The sequence below is a fragment of the Phoxinus phoxinus genome, assembly GCF_949152265.1.
Source record: "Phoxinus phoxinus genome assembly, chromosome: 3".
In the NCBI taxonomy this organism is placed as follows: Eukaryota; Metazoa; Chordata; class Actinopteri; order Cypriniformes; family Leuciscidae; genus Phoxinus; species Phoxinus phoxinus.
In genome coordinates, this window is record NC_136878.1 from 4,667,914 (window position 1) to 4,685,273 (window position 17,360).

A 17,360-nucleotide genomic window follows, 5' to 3' on the forward strand; every position below is an offset into this window, starting at 1 on the left:
ACTGGAAATCACAATAATAAATAAATAAAAAATAAATAAATCAGTCAATCCAAACACACATACTCAACTTTACATGGTGACTTGAACCTTATAACTGTATAAATTGAACAAAAACTGCTCCCTCCAGTGGCGATAAAGTGTAACAACCAAAATGTCCATGATGTGGATTGGACTGTGACCTAATCTACAATCACATTTCCTGAACAAAAACAACAGTTCGGGGCAAGCAAATAGTGCGCTAAAATGATCCAGAAAAGGAGAAACAAGCTAAATGTTTGAGGGATGTAGAAAAACAACCTGTGTATTTCTTCATGAGATTCACTCAGTGGCTAGAGAGAGAAAAACGTTGCATGAATGCTGCATTGAAAGCACTGAAACTAAACGTAGCTGTATGATTAACACCACAACTTTGAAGTATATCATTACGATACAAATAAATCACTGTAAAATCACTCGCTTGCTTTCAAATTTCGCTTACATTTATTACACAATTGAAACGCATAAATCAAAATATGAACACTGTGTGTAGTGAAACAGGGTAACAAAAAATAAATAGGCAATCACAACCATTTATGGTCCCAAATAAAAGGTTTTGGAATGCATATATGCTGGATGAATGAAATAAAACCCAATCTACGGTTTAAAACAAGCGTTCCCAAACATTTCCGGTCTATAAAAGCAGTCGTAGTGAAACGCAGGAAGTATGTTGGTAACTGCTAGTGCAGCACCAATGCATTCATCTCCGTTTTCCTTAACAGTGGGAAAAATATGCATGCCAAACGGAGAGATAAATCAATCAATCAAGGGCCCTTCAGAGTCAATCATACTTGAGGCGGAGTAAAGAGGAAGTTGATATGTGTTCGAGTCGCTGGTTTGGGGTGAGAGTATTAACAGTGTACTCGTATATCCAGGAGTGTGTGACTATTTATCACAGTGAGCGTGTAGACAGTTTTCCCAGGCGAGCAGTTCCATGGTGACAGCGTGATGCATCACATGGTCTCAGTGGCACATGTGGAGCCGGCAGCCGTGCTCGATTTGCAACGACCTAAGAGACACAGGCGATGGTCGCAAGAGACACACGGGAATCTGCAGGTCTTTAAACGTACCGTTATTTAAGGGCTAGTCGCCCCAATGATCTCCGTTTCTCTTTGAGAATTCCTTCGGGGATTCTGGAAAAACATCTTTAGAGCAGGAATCAACATTCAGTTGTCGGCACTGCTGTGCCTGAGAGAAAGCCGTAGCGGGACAGTGTGTAGGATACAGTATCTCGGGCCGAAACAACCAGGTTCAAAGGTTGATGCCAAGGTGAATGTTCGTAGTACAGTCAAGCCGGAAACAAGTCCTTCTCTTTGGAAGGCGGAAAGTACGTTGTTATTTTGTCCCAATAATAATAATAATTGAAAAATAGAAAATCCATTTGAAATGATGAGGAGCCACTTAAGCTGGAGCCAATTAGATTCCACAACAGTCTAGTTCATTAGAATAAAATTCACGCCTGAAATTATTAGGTTATCATTTATCAATACATGATGAAAACAAAAGCAAAAAAAAGGGCATTGCAACACGTAAACATTGGGCTTCATTCATGAATCACGAGCAGAATCAATCGTTGGTAAAAGCATTCTTACATAAATGGTCATTTTACATTCGATACCATGCAAACATTGAAGTAAGAACTGCTGAAATTATTTGGTTATCATTTATCAACACACGATGAAAATTAAAGGAAAAAGCGGGGCATTGCAACTGCAAGTAAACACTAGGAGAGTATTCATGAAACACGAGCAGAATGAATCGCTGATAAAAGCATTCTTACAAAAGTGGTCATTTTACATACAATCTGATGCAAAAATTGAAGTAAGAATAATTCTAATCTGGCTTCATGAATGATGCCCATTATGAGTAAACAATTGTTTGTCAATACAACTCTCCTTCATCATAACATTATTCGGATAATTTGAAGCCAAAATATTTGAGGTGATATTACAAAGTATAAATGTGTGCATTCAAAATATGATTTTACTTTCACTATTATACGCTCAAGAAGTTTTACAAATGTACATATACAGCCCGTTTTTCTAGATCTTTTACTAAAACATAATTTTCTCTGCTTTTAGTCACCTAGTCATGCAAAAATATGAGGGAAAAATATTTTGATAATTTTTGAGATCAGTTCTGTTTTGTTTTGTTGCATTTGAATCATTTAAACAGGACGGTTGCTAAAATGTACACATTTCTATTTCAAACACTAGGTCTAAACACAACTTTTAACGAGTACACAAGCCATAACCAAAATAAAGATACTCAGCAAAGGAAACGGATACATTTACCAGACAGGACAGGAGAGGAAGAGGAGGAAGAGTTTTGACCGGAACCAGAAACTATGATTATGAAACTTAAAACACGTTATTAGAATAGTAATACTGGTTTAGTAAATGCATAATTATAAAGAAAATCAAAAATCAAAAAGACAATCTGCCCGACTTGATGGGATTATATCATATATATTTAAATGCAAACATGATTTTGATTGCGGAAAGAGTGCGTCTCTCCAGCTGGCAGTAATTATGTCTATGTTAGCAGTGTGTCAGAGCCTCAGCCATTAACTCACTTTATAGGATTGCTCTACAAAGGCTTTCATTATATTAAGTGTAAAACGATTTAAGGCAGTAATGAAAGAAACTGATGGCAAAAGCAGCTTTTGTTATTAATAAATAGTTACCAACTGATTATTTGAGGATCTGATATATGATGTATCGTCTGGAAGACAATGAACGCCACAAGATATCAGGTCTCATGATGCATGAGCAGAACGAACTTCTGTGCATTTTTTGTGTGAAAACTATTCTTACATTAATGGATAGAATTGACAATTTATGCAACATTTATGAAACACGACCAAAACGATTCAATTAAATGGAGAAAATTATAATTTTTTGAATGATTTACAGATAAATTAGTGTTGCTTGTGTATTGAGGGCCAATATGTGGCCTACTACTGCTGTGCAGATTTGAACGGAAAGTCTGATTAATCCCTCTATAAGATTGTTAAATTAAAATGCAAGCACACACAGAGTTGCCAAAAGTTATCAGGGACACACACACACATTGACAGACACACACAAAACAAAACCAATACAGCTAAAAGTGACCAAGTTTTTGTTGAACGTCATAATTTTGCTGGAATCAGTTAATAACGGAATAAACTCTGGATCGATTAAAGAAGCATCTGAAATCTGCCTCTGTCCTTCCCGAAAAATGCATCTAAAGTTACAGGTCTGAAAATACTGATACACTTTGGAAAACGGCATGAGGCGAACAACGGTGCCATGTACCAATTTGAGAAAGCACAACGTAAAGCTGCACTGCTGGAAGAAACAAAAACGCTGTGAAAATTCAAAAGGTTAGGCACTGAAAAACAGGTGGAATGGATTGGAAAATGACCTGGCGTTCTCACGGTGTTGATGTCAAACCCTGATTGGTTAGATGGAGCTCTAGAGTTCTTCATAATCTCCGCCCTCACTGTTTCCCGGTCCGTCTCCACCGGCCAGGAAGGCCTCAAGATCGTCCACAGTTCCTGCTTTCTTGGGCCTTGATGATTTCTTCTTCTTCTTTTCTTTCTCGTCTACTGTTCCTGTTCCTATTCCTGCTTCATCTTTTTCCTTTTTCTTGTGTTTGTGTCGTTTTTTGCTGCTTTTCTCATCCTCCTAGAACAACAACAAGATTTCTTTCTTCAATTTCACTAATAAAGGCAGTTTATGCACAAGCAACAAAATCTGAAACGCATCAGAAAGTTTTAATAAGAGCAAGTTATTGACCGGTGGAGGCTTTTTGATTGCTGATACTGACTGATATCCAATATAATGTTGTTCAATTATAAATTATAAACATTAAATTCATATTTACATCAAGCACAATTAAAAACCATAAATGGATTTAGCAGTATTTAAAGAAAGAGAACACAGAACAAATGCATTTTCTGTATAGTCACATTAATGGTTTCCGAACTGCAAAATATTGTAACACTGATGCAGTTTTTAGCATGTTTATTACTGTTAATGCTGCTTTGAAACAATCTGTATTGTATAAAGCACTATATAAATACCTGTGACTTCCCTTTACACAATATTTACTCACATAATTTATGTTTATATAAAAAGCACATTATCTAATGTCAAGCTGTTGGTAGATTTTGGAAGTGACGCACAACCTCAAAATAGCAAAATATTGTTTATTTGCCCTAATTGATATTTGTCTATTGCTAATATAGTCAAGGTTTTCATATCTTACCTCTTTGCTTTTCTTTTTCTTCTTTTTCTTGTCCTTTATGGAGTGTCTGCTTTCATTATCTGCAAGATAAAACAGACTTAGAAATGTGCACAAAGTCATCCTTTAACCCAGTATTTTAAGACTGCACACATTTAAAAAAAAATTAAATAAAAAAAGTCCTTATGGAGCATTTGAGGGATGCAAGATCATTTTTAAGGGTGTGGGATTATATGGGTTAGTTTTAAAAGCAAGAATACAGACAGAAATATTTGCCCATTTGCCCGTCCTCTTCGAAATCAATGGATTTGCAGCATTCTTTGACAGCAAAAATTCAGTTTTACCTGCATTAATATAACTTGGAAATGGGCATCAATGTTTTAAGAAATCAAATCTGTTTTTATATAACGTGTCAATTAAATCGTCACTTACATTAAAGTGCCCCATTATGATATTTTGGATATTACCTTTCATGTAGTGTGCAATATAGCTGTTTGTGAATGTAAAAGGTCTGCAAAGTTTCAAAGATCAAAGTGCATGACAGATAAAGTAATTATCTCCGGCCCTTAAAGCAAGAACCGATTCTCAACTGCCCGAAACGAGTCGTCAACAACTTCCTGCTCGAAGGTTTGTTACAAGTTTGCATAATGCCAGCCTATGTTCTTCTATCTACTTTGACCTGGCCTCAAACACTCTAGCTGTAACTGAAGAGATTGGTTGAGAAGACGTTTTTTTTCTCTGTGCTGTGGAAGCAAATCCACTTTGCATGTGCTTCCATGAGGACTTAGGCTCAAATTGATACGGAGGGGTTTAGAGAGACTGAATCCTTTACTGAACCGTTTCTGACACAGTGAGAAAAGAGCTGATGCTGCAATGAATATGATGAGAAAATTAAAGTGTTGTTTGACCTTGCATGCATGGAAACCTATTGTAGGAGACTCCAAAACTAAATTAGGAACCTTTAAAATGGCATAATGGAGCACTTTAAAATGGCATAATGGAGCACTTTAAAATTAAAAAAGTAGGACAGATTTCAATGTCTGAGTGAATAATGTTAATCCTTATTACAGGTGAAACTTGAAAATGTAGAATATCGTGCTAAAGTTCATTTATTTCAGTAATTCACCTTCAAGGTGAAACTAATATATTATATAGACTCATTACATGCAAAGTGAGATATTTCAAGCCTTTATTTGTTATAATTTTGATGATTATGGCTTACAGCTTTGAAAACCCCAAATTCAAAATTAGAATATTGTGAAAAGATTTTCATAAGCTGTAAGCCATAATTATCAAACTTATAACAAATAAAGGCTTGAATTATCTCACTTAGCATGTAATGAGTCTATATAATATATTAGTTTCACTTTTTAAGTTGAATTACTGAAATAAATGAACTTTTGCATGTATCTTGTATACATATGAAGCCCACTTTGGCTGACAATAATGAGCATGATGAGGGTGTGAATTCCCTTTATTTGTGATTGGTCATTTACTGAACGTTACCTTCCTGATCTTCACTGCTGTCTTTACTCTTAGGTGTCGTCTCTTCGAATCCCAGGCCGAAGAGGTCAATGTCGCTATTGAGGGTCTTGAATGAGGGGGCAACAGGATTGGGGGGCTCCTGGAGTCCAGATAACACAAAACCATCATCCGACCGGTCAGATAAGTCATCTAGTGCAGAAAGTGCCCTCTAAGAAAAACAGACAAAGCATAAAATATGCGTGGCTAAGTGGGAATTATGTGGTGGCAAAATAGATCAATTATATTTATTAGACATTCCGATGCATTGTTTAGATTAGATTTCAGTCATGGTTATTATAGTTAAAACTAAAACAATAAAAATAGTTATAATTTTGAAATATAATTTAAAAAAAACAGGCCATTTTCATTAATAATCAAGAACCTAAAAATGGTTCTCTACCGTCTTGATCTTGTGTACGCCAAATTCTTCACTCTCAAAATCAGGGTCATCCATGGCAAATGAAAGCATCTGCTGATCGTCTGAGTGCACCTCAACAGCGCCCCCTGTCTTTAGACCCGCAGGTCCTGCTGTTGTTTTCAGGCTTTGGGGTCTCTCGGCTGGTTTAGACATGGTTTGCAGATGTTTGATGGAGTTCACTGAAGATCTGAGAAAATAAATGCCAGTTTATACAGGAAATGTCACTTCGTTTGTCCAATCCATCCATGCATTTCAACCATCCATCCATCCATCCATTTCATCCATCCATCATGCAGTTCATCCATCCATCCATGCATTTCATCCATCCATCCATGCATTTCATCCATCCATCCATCCATGCATTTCATCCATCCATCCATCCATGCATTTCATCCATCCATGCATTTCATCCATCCATGCATTTCATCCATCCATCCATCCATCCATGCATTTCATCCATCCATCCATCCATGCATTTCATCCATCCATGCATTTCATCCATCCATCCATCCATCCATTTCATCCATCCATCCATGCATTTCATCCATCCATCATGCATTTCATCCATCCATGCATTTCATCTATCCATCCATCCATGCATTTCATCCATCCATCCATCCATGTATTTCATCCATCCATCCATCCATCCATCCATCCATGTATTTCATCCATCCATCCATCCATTCATGCATTTCATCCATCCATCCATCCATCCATGCATTTCATCCATCCATCCATGTATTCCATCCATCCATCCATCCATCCATCCATGTATTTCATCCATCCATCCATGCATTTCATCCATCCATCCATCCATGCATTTCATCCATCCATCCATGTATTCCATCCATCCATCCATCCATCCATCCATCCATGTATTTCATCCATCCATCCATGCATTTCATCCATCCATCCATGTAATTCATCCATCCATCCATCAATCCATAAATTTCATTCATCCATCCATCTATCCATCTTTTTCATCAATCCATCCAGACATCCATCTATCCTTTTCATCCATACATCCATGTCTAACTGTTAGTCTACCGATCTATCTATAGAAATCACTGCCAGGGTAACATTAATTGAAAAATAATATTATCAAGAAATGAAAATTGGTTTTGCCTTCATTACGGGTGTTTTAATTAAAGTAAATGAGAGAAGTCTCTCTGCTAATGGAATAATTTCTATTTTGGAAGCTCATCAACAGTGAGGGAAATTAATTTAAACCGTACAACAAATCTTCTGGAAATTCTGGTCAGGTCTCAACATGTCTGTATCCCACTGATGTCTTTCTATTAAATGTATTCGTTTTTTTACCCCTTTGAGTTTGTTCCTGAGCTGATGCTTTTGTGCAGGTCAACAGAGGGTAGATATGAATCTTCCTCCTCTTCGTCACTCGTGAGTGTGACGCCCACGCTCGGGACCACAGCTTTATGGGCAGGCTGGCCCAGCGCTCGGTCATCCGGATCTAAATCATCCTGGAAGCCGGAGACCAGAGGATTTCCCCGGCCCTCTCCGTCACTGAGGAAAAGACAGGAAAACTCATCATGAGTTTAACATGCGACTAAAATTGAACCCAAATGCCATTAAAATAAATATGGTTGTGTCACTTTACAATAATATTTCATTTTCCAACATTAAATAAATTAGTTAACATGAACAAAGAATGAACACTTCTACAGCATTTATTAATCGTTGTTAATGTTAATTTTAACATTTACTTAGTTAATGCATTGTGAACTAACAACATTATATTTTTATTAACTAACATTAACTAAGATTAATAAATGTTGTAAATAAAATATATTGCTCACTGTTCATGTTAGTTAATACATTGACAATACATATTGTAAAGTGTTACCAATGTACCTTTGCATGAATATTTTCAATGCTTAATTTTCATTGTTTCTCAAAATTCACAAACTTTCTTCATTTCTGAAGCATCACTTGTTTTTTTTGCCAGCATAACCACAACCAAATTATTTTGAGATGAAACAATCATGTTGATCTGAGAAAAGGAAACCCTGTCCAGTATTTTAATGAGCTGCTAAAATTACAACAGTAATGGAATTATTTTTTAGAAACAATAAAGGACGTGTTTTGACAGCTCACCTATCACTGTCCAGAATGGCAGCTGATGTTGGAGGTTTTTTCTTTGATTTAACTGCTGTTCCACCGTCTTCCAGAAAGGTCCGGTCCAATCCCACCTCCGGTACAAATTCATCCACGCTCTGCACATTTCCAGAAGGCTTCGGGCCTTCAGAACCTGTAGTTTCTGATGAAAATAATGTTGGGTTAAAATGAATGTATGCAATAATTCCAAAATGGTAATGTGCACAAATTATGTTGCACAGTTGCAAACAGTCAAGGCAAGTCAGCTTTATTTCTATAGCGCTTTATACAATACAGATTGTTTCAAAGCAGCTTTACAGTGATAACAGGAAAATAATGATTCAATGATGCAAAAAATATGTAATTACAGATAAAGCAGCATTGTTTAGCTGAGGACAGTTCAGTGCAGTTGTTGATTCAGTTCTGTTCAATAACGGTGTAAAGTTCAAAAAGTAAAAAAAAGAAGAAAAAAAGGAGCAGCTCTGTAGAAAACAGTGATTTCATCGTCCAGCTCACCTCCAGCTTGATTCTTTTTCTTGTTTATTAATATTAAGCTGCGTTGAAAAAACAACAACAACTGTATTGTGTAAAGCACAACATAAATGTGACTTGACCTTTTTTAGGGATTAAGATATTTTGCATTGATAATAATCAGACCCAAATTCTCCTAAAAAAAAAAAAAAAAAAATCTCATTCTCATTAATAACATGCAAGAATGCATTTACTTGAATTATACCAGAAACATATTTTACTTTTATAGAATGACAGAATTGGCTTGTTATGAAATTAAACTTGTTAATTATTATTTATTATATATAATTATTTAATTAAATGAACAAATTAAATGAGGTAAATCTGTCATTACACATCAAGCATTAAAAAAAAAAAAAAAAATATTGCATAAAATAAAATATAATTAAAATATTTTGCATTGTCCATTTTTTTCACATTTCCCCTGAAAATTCTCATAAAAAAAATCTCATTCCCATTAGTTTATTAGAATAATGAAAATACAGACACAATGATTTAAATTAAATCAGCAATAGGCAGTACAACAACTTTAATTTATACTTTAACTTTAAATATAAACTTGATGAGATTTTTTTTGGGGAAATGTGCTTAATCATGATAATATTGATAAACAGTAGACTAAATAAATAAATAAAAAAGGCTTTAGATTCACTGAAACACATGAAACGTATAAAGGAAATTAATATACTGTATGAATACATAGGTTTCATGGGCATTCAGGACACTTTCAGACATATTTGAAGGACAGATGATGGCAGTAATGAAGACACAACAAGTATTTGTACGGTCACAGATGAAGGAACTGTGCTTTATAACAATACTTAGCACAATCCTGCGATAAGAAAGTCTCTGCAAGTATGTTATTGAATAAAGGAGCTTTTAAAAGGTCCTAAAACAGGAAAATGTCCAGAAGAAATGACTAAAAACTGATCAAACCTGAATTCTGGACCATCTTGAATGCTGAACTAATGATAAATTAGTATGCATGATATCTTGGACCTTTCATACCAGTTTAGACATTTGTCAAGCATTCCACAGAACAAAAGGGCACTTTTGTGAAAATGAGCAAAAACACAAACTTGAGAGAGCAAAATATTTGCAAATGATATTCATATGGAGCCATTTGACACACATTCTGTGTATATATATATGTGTTGATGGGCCCCATCCCCCAGGATCTGCAATGCAGCAGCAGATGCACTGGTGCAGAGCCGGCGAGTGTTTGTCAGTCCACCGCTCTCTGTAATGACTGTGCAGCGGCGGGTCCAGTGTTGCCTGATAATGTCTCATTGGTATTCAGTATATAAGGCAATGAATGTAGTCCCTGAACGACTGCCCCTCTTTAGTACAGTTCATACATTCACATTAGCAAACCTACACACACACACACACTCAGATCTGAAAACACACTAGGGAAACCGTGTAAGTTAATTGTTGTGAAGGCCTTTGAAGTACATATTGAATGCAAACAGACCTTTTTATACAAAGCAGCTTACTGGGGATGTGCAGTTTGATCATTTTGAATACTTACTTGCATTAAACTTTATAAGTCTGTGAGAGTAAATATTCCAACTGTAGTCTAAAGAACTATTTCCAAATGGTAGGTAGCACCGTTATTCAACAATTTATTTAGTTAAGAAAATCGCTGAGGATTAATATACTTGCATTTTATTCATTACTGTAAAAACGTACAAAGCTAGTGTACCCAATATTGGAGTGTATATAATATCAAGTGTTTTTATTTGTGTGATGCACAGAGTTGCCCTTGTAGAGAGTTTCAAATCAGACACAAACAAGGCTCTTTTTTAGTTTGGATGCTGCCTACACTCAGAAAAAATTAATATAGGCCTACATTTAAGATTTACGTAATTACTAGGGCTGTCACTTTACGTTCGAAAATCGATTGCACAATCGATCGGACCAACCAACCCAAGATTCGAAAATGAAAATAGGGAATCGATTTTAAAGGCCTTTTTTTTTTTTTACCAAAAAAGTTGTTTTAGGTGGACAGATCAATACAATACACAGAACATGTAGGATGTTGGAAAATAACAATGTCTTTTCTGTTTACCAAATGCTTTTTAATATTCGCTATTACTTCAATGCAAGTGAGCAAGCGCACCGTTGTTTGTTGCTTAGTGACGTGTGTGTTCAAGTAAGCCAGAAATGCGCAGATTCTGCGCAATACGCTGCATTTAATATATCATGATGACTCACGAGTTGCATATTTGCGCTAAATCCGCGCAGATTTGGCTACACGAACTTCCCCAGCAAAGTGAGTAAACATAGAAACACACCAAATTGGCTCGTGATTTGACAGCGCTACCCACCAAAGTTAATTTTTACCCGCATTTGGCGGATTGGCAGGTGTTAATTTCAATCCCTGAATGTTGCACTCCTGTTTGTTATTGTGCACGAAACTTCACGCCAATAAATCATCAGAAATATTGCTGACTTGTGCGCATCTCAAGCGCAGTCTTTACGCTCGTCCTAATGCCTGTTAGTTGTCCGTGGATTTGCCTATATTTGGTTGGAAAATGGAAACGTCTTTAGACATGGAAAATCGATTTTACAATCGATTCAATGAACACTTATGTCTCAAAAATCGAACAGGATTTTTTCACAAAAGTGACAGCCCTAGTAATTACATAACATTTTCATTGATTTGGGCATTTAAACACATTAGTTTAACAAACTAATAATTGGATTTTGCTTGAACTAGCCATAATTAAATTCAATGACTTTTAAAAGGATTAAATTTAATTGTTTGTACAATTAACAGACTTATTCTAATGCTAAGCAATTTGAATAAATACATTTAGAAATAAATGTGATTATTAAAAAAAAAAAAATAAACTATGCCATGATTAATTTTTTTCTGTTTCTGTGTGTGTGTGTGTGTGTGTGTGTGTAGGAAGTGAACGACAAGACTGCTTACAGAACAGAGCTTATCTGTAACACAGAAAAGCCTTATTCTTTAAAGTGAGATCTTTGGGAGCCGAGACATAACTGGCAACAGACCAGTAAAAACAGACTCCTCTGATGTTTTGTACTGACCTGGTCTGTCTGGTGAAGTCTCTGCAGCAGACGAACCGAACAGGCGTGACATGAAGCCTCGTTTCTGGGCATGAGGAGGTGCGGGTTGGGTAGATGCGGGTACCGTTGCTGCGGGCGAAGGCTCCAGGCTTTGAGATGGTGTTTGGGGAGCATGGGCGGCTGTGATCTGGACAGGAGGGTGTGGTATAGATGGAGGTGGTGGCGGGGCGGATTGCGTCTGGAGAGGGACAGGAGCCTGTGGTGTACTGGGGCTGGAGTTACTGGGAGAGGCGGCACCGGGCAGCACCACAGGGGACTGGGACCCTGAGGACGGGCTCTGGCCATTAGAGGGCGCTGGAGATCCATAAGCTTTGCGTGTCTCCATCATCTCAAGAAATCTGCAAAAACAGCAGTGAAATTTGTAAAAATGTTGGTCAGGTGGCATTCTTGTCTTAGTGGGTGGCTCTTGGCCGGAATAAATGACAAAATTGACTTTTATTGCAAAGTCATAGTGAGACTTTTGCTTTGCTGAACTCTGATCCTTCCAAACTTTTTTTTAGCCAAACCACTTTTTAAAAAAACGTGCTTGAAATATCTCCTAATATAATATCTCAAGTTAATATTTAAATTATTTATCAACACAGTAATAATAAATTACTATTATAACTATATATACTATTATTGATAATAACGACAAAACAATAGTTCTCGGGGGAAAGCCAAACATTTGCGAGAGAAGGCAAAAACATTGACTTAATATTTTCCCTCCCATCTCATATCCCCCCCCCCCCCCCCCACACGTCCACTTAGGGGCTCCGTACATATCTGTTCACTAAATTATGTTAAAAATGATGTGAATTTGTAAAGTTAACCTAGCATACCGTGCGTTGTATGGTACGGTAACTACAGTAGTCGACATTTTAAGTGGATCAAAACCTTTCATCAAAGTTATACATGAATTTTGAACAATACCCGTTCTTGTCTTAGTGCCTGTGTGTGCCTGAGGTTCACACTCACATGTCATAGTTCTGGTCCTCCGTCTCCTGCTGAACACTGAGTTCTTCTAGCGTGGCATCGATGTCAAGCTGATTTGTCTCCAGTTGTCGTAACAGAGTCTCCCTCTGGAAACACAAAAGCACCACATCAAACATACTGTAATCTCTCAGGACATCAACAGTGACCTCATTTTCACTGAAGTAAGCACTGTCCTGCTTTATTATTTCTAAATTAGGACTGGAAATTAATGGGTAGAGAGAAGCACAAACCTCTTTCATGAGCGCCACAGCTCAACTGAAAAACATGCACTAACCAATAACCGGTTTCTGACCGAACTGATACTTGGGGTTAGAAGTGTGTTCAAAGTCACGGAAGTCAGAAGTGGCCTTTAAACTATGACTGAAAAAGATAGCAAGGAGAGGAAAACAGATCTAGGCACAGTACTGAAAGTTTAATGAGTTTGACACGGACTGATTCTGAGCAGCGGGATTTGCATCACCTTTACAGCAACCAGTTGTTCAGCTGTCAGCAATATTCACAGATAATAAAGACTTGTGTATAACAGGGGAAGGTCAACAGTGTCAAACAGACAAAATAATTACAAACAGACTTCAGTAACCAGAGCAGGAACCAGAACCCCATGAAACCAATCCATATACAGAATCTGATACAACGTTTATGAATTATTGTGGTTGCATCTGTAATATGATGTTGCGTATCTCTTGAGTTTCAATATCAATCTATGCTGAGCTGGCTAATTGAACAGAAGTTAATTTCTCTAACAAGATCAATGAAATACATTAAACTGAAACCAGTCCGCTAACCTACTTACTGTGGAGTAACCTTAGGAAGAGAGGCTGACACATAAGACACAGGGGCTGCCATTGATCCCCAGGCTAATTGCAACATTCCTAATTAATTGATGCCATTCAGCCAGTCTCATGAGACATAACAAGGATGCATATAAAAGAACAACTTTAAAGGGGATCTAGAATGCCTTTTACAGTCTTTATTTTGTTTTTGGGGTCTACTAGAATAGGTTTCCATGCATTAATGATCAAAAATGTTGTGATTGGCCATCTGCTCAGAGCGTGTTTGAGAAATGTCCCGCCCCTCACCATAACCGCCAGTTTCAACACACTACTAACTCAACCAGGCCCCGCCCCTTTATTTTGCGTAATGCCTTGGGTGGGAATTATTTAAATGAGGAATATTGTGATGCGTTTGTTCCCATAAGAAAACTCAAGACTACAATGGAGGCATTTCAGGGAGTTCAGAAACCGTGCACACTAATATAGAGAATAACTCCAGCTGGAGGGACTTTGTGCTTTGTAAATTTGCAGACCTTTTCATACTCAAACAGCAACATGACACACTAAAGAAAGTTGAAAATGTAAAAACGCATAACAGGAACCCTTTAATGCTACTGCTAATGTTAGTACTAACTTGACTGTAAGACTGACTAAATCTGTTGAGCGACAAAGCAGGGGCCTCAAATCTATAGCTGCCTACTGAGTGCACTAGAGAAGGTCCTACTAAAGGGTTCCCACAACTTCTGACCAATTCATTTCCATGATTTAAAAAAAAAAATCTGTGTTGTTACTGTTAACTCAAACTATAATTATATATATATATAAAAATAAAAAAATAGATCTAAATCTATTAAAAAAATCTAAATAGAAGTATTAAAAAACCTAAAACTAACAAAAATTACATAAAATAAACGGAAAATATAAATATAAAAACGAAGTCAAATAAATAATATATTATATTAATAAAACGACAGTCATTAAAATCCCTTGAATTAAATTAAATAATTAAAACATTCTTTTACTAATTTCTATATTCTTTTTCTATAATCTATAAAAAAAAAAATTTAAAATGGAAAATTCCACTATAGATTTGCCTGATTTTCCCAGGTTTCCTGTGAATCATAAATATGGCCATGTGCATTCATGTGATTTTGCTCAGAATCAAATTCATGACTAGAGAAATTTTCTATTTCTCTCATTTTCACTTCCTGACAAAGACACATTTTAGCATTAGTGCTAAAAATAAAGCGAATTCTCAAATTGTAGCCCAAAACTGGGATAATGTCTGGATACTGTACCTCCCTGCATGTATACACAATAGCCCCTTTAGCATACCATTTCCAATGCACTATGATTTAGCACACACTTATTTTTTGCTTGCATACTTTTTAGAATGGATGCAAATGAGGACGCGGCCCTGAAAACTACAGAAGATCTGTTAGAGCAGGAAGGCAGATCTCCAGGATCAGCATCAAGAGCCCTGGCCGTAATCCACAAACTCTTATATCACCAAAACATATGGATGAACTCAAATCCCCATGTAAGATATGTGAAGATTCCACTTGAAATGACGCTAAAACATTTGACGCTTTGACCTGAGAGCAAACATGACTTTGAGAGTTTCCTCTGACCTGCAGCTGCAGGAATGGGATGTTGAAGAAGCGATGGAGGTATTTGAGACCAAAGCCGTTTTTCATGGAGGACTCGGCATAGTGGATGTAGGAGGAGCCCGGAGGTCTAAAATGAAAAGGGATTATTGGATTAGGGAAAAGTTGGCTGATAACTGACACATACATTATTCATAAGAGCTTTGCATTGTATATTTGGAGACATTTTTAACTAAAAATAAAATAAAACTGTCAGTATGTAAGTTTTTATGTAGGTTAAAAGGCATAAAAGACATGTATTTTTTAAGTGTTGCATTAAAGGCAGTGAATATAAGGAATTGTTAAATTGTCATTTGAATACATTTTAAAAGATTAATTAAATTGTTCATGTTTTATGCCTTTATTTGATTACAACTGTTTTGATAAATTATTATTAAATTGTTAAAGTTTTATGAATTTGATTCATTTGACATCTTCCACCTTCCTCCTGGGAACCCACTGTCCAGCTAAGTTTATTTCAAATAGAGGTCGACCGATAGTGGATTTTACCGATAACGATAGCTAGGTTGGGCCATACTTGCCGATAACCGATTAATGAACCGATAGTTTTTAAAATTGATACTGGATAAAAACAAACATAATACTCCAAGTAAAACAGTGCTGAACTTTATTATAAAAATAAAAAAAACTGTATTGAACCATGAAAACATGCTAAATGAAATAAATATATAAATGTGAATAAATATTTAAGTCAATAAAAGACATTCATTCAAACTGAAACAAAAAGTAATACTCTAAATAACAAATAAAACCAGTTACATTCAAAATTTAACTATTCTTTTCAAGCCAACTTAATTAATAAAAAAGTAACAAAATTTGTATTAAAGTGAAGATGAAAAAAAAAAAAATAACCGAAATCAAATGCTTTTCTGATTCGTTTATGTTTCTGTCGGCTGTATGAACATATCAGTTTGCTTACGTCTCTAGCTTTAAATATGCAACTTCTCTGCATATTTAATGCATAAAAGTGACCAGCTGGATATGAACTAATGCAAATATAGAGGTAACAATTGTGACATTAAACATTCGGGTCGGACTTACGTTTATGTTTGTCAGTGTTTTAACCGCTTGAGGTACTACTAATGTTAGCGTCCTCTCAGCCTCGAAGGCAAACAAACATACTGTTGTGCTGTTCTTTCTCTACTAATGCAGCATTTAGTCAACAAATTTATCACTTTATAATGATATGACAATGTACTGTATACATACATTTGAGCTGTCGGTGCTTTAAACGCGCGTCTGATGTCAGCGCTCTCCACACAGCATGTGCTCTCAGTGCAGCACGCAGAATCACGTGTCGAAATAAACAACACGAGGCACAAGTTTTTATTACACCTCTAGAGGCCGCTCTTGTACTGCATCATGCCAGCAGACCCTTCTCAGCTCTTACACTGTGTAATGAATGACAGCGCGCGCTTCTCAGCCGCTCCAGCAATGGACGCAACCAGGAAAAACTATCGGTATATATTTTTGCCGATAACGATAGTTCCACCAGTCAACAATCGGTGCCGATTAATCGGCAAAACCGATGAATCGGTCGACCTCTAATTTCAAACCTAATTTTACTCCACTAATATAGTTCACTTGAGGGAGTGAATGAAAACGAGTGAGTGAATTCGGACACTGGGTGCATCAGAAGGGTTGACGCTTTTGCATTGTTTGTGCTTGCCGTTTAATAACTGAAACTTAGCAAACTGGCAGCTCGAGTAGTAATGAAATTATTTATCTTGAACTCTCTCATGGAAACTATGTATAAACCTTATTGAAACAATTGAATAATATATTAAAAAAAGGAATGTATGCCTGTATGATATTACAATGTACCCACATTGGACAATAGATTGATGGATAATTCAGCTGCGGGAGACATCTAATGGTCAGACACGGGAATTGACCGACAGTGCATTATGGGTATTCTCTAGCTGAGTGATTGAAAGATTGATAGCTGAAAAATGTATTACATAGGGCATGGATTTGGACTAAGAGGTTCTGTAA

General features: G+C 36.5%; 1 protein-coding gene across 6 annotated transcripts in view; it reads right to left on the reverse strand.

The window, feature by feature from the left end:
- Nucleotides 1-465: 465 nt before the first annotated feature.
- Nucleotides 466-17,360, reverse strand: part of rabl6a (RAB, member RAS oncogene family-like 6a) — a 30,154-nt gene continuing 13,259 nt past the window's right edge. For all 6 annotated transcript variants that reach the window (XM_079608230.1, XM_079608228.1, XM_079608229.1 and 3 more), the window contains 9 exons: nucleotides 15,330-15,435; nucleotides 12,908-13,011; nucleotides 11,912-12,288; nucleotides 8,324-8,486; nucleotides 7,529-7,732; nucleotides 6,191-6,395; nucleotides 5,773-5,959; nucleotides 4,291-4,349; nucleotides 466-3,707 (listed from right to left, as the gene is read on the reverse strand). In XM_079608230.1, the coding sequence (XP_079464356.1) occupies nucleotides 3,495-3,707; nucleotides 4,291-4,349; nucleotides 5,773-5,959; nucleotides 6,191-6,395; nucleotides 7,529-7,732; nucleotides 8,324-8,486; nucleotides 11,912-12,288; nucleotides 12,908-13,011; nucleotides 15,330-15,435 (1,618 nt within the window). In that variant the 3' untranslated portion in view covers nucleotides 466-3,494. The remainder of the gene's footprint in view (nucleotides 3,708-4,290; nucleotides 4,350-5,772; nucleotides 5,960-6,190; nucleotides 6,396-7,528; nucleotides 7,733-8,323; nucleotides 8,487-11,911; nucleotides 12,289-12,907; nucleotides 13,012-15,329; nucleotides 15,436-17,360) is intronic.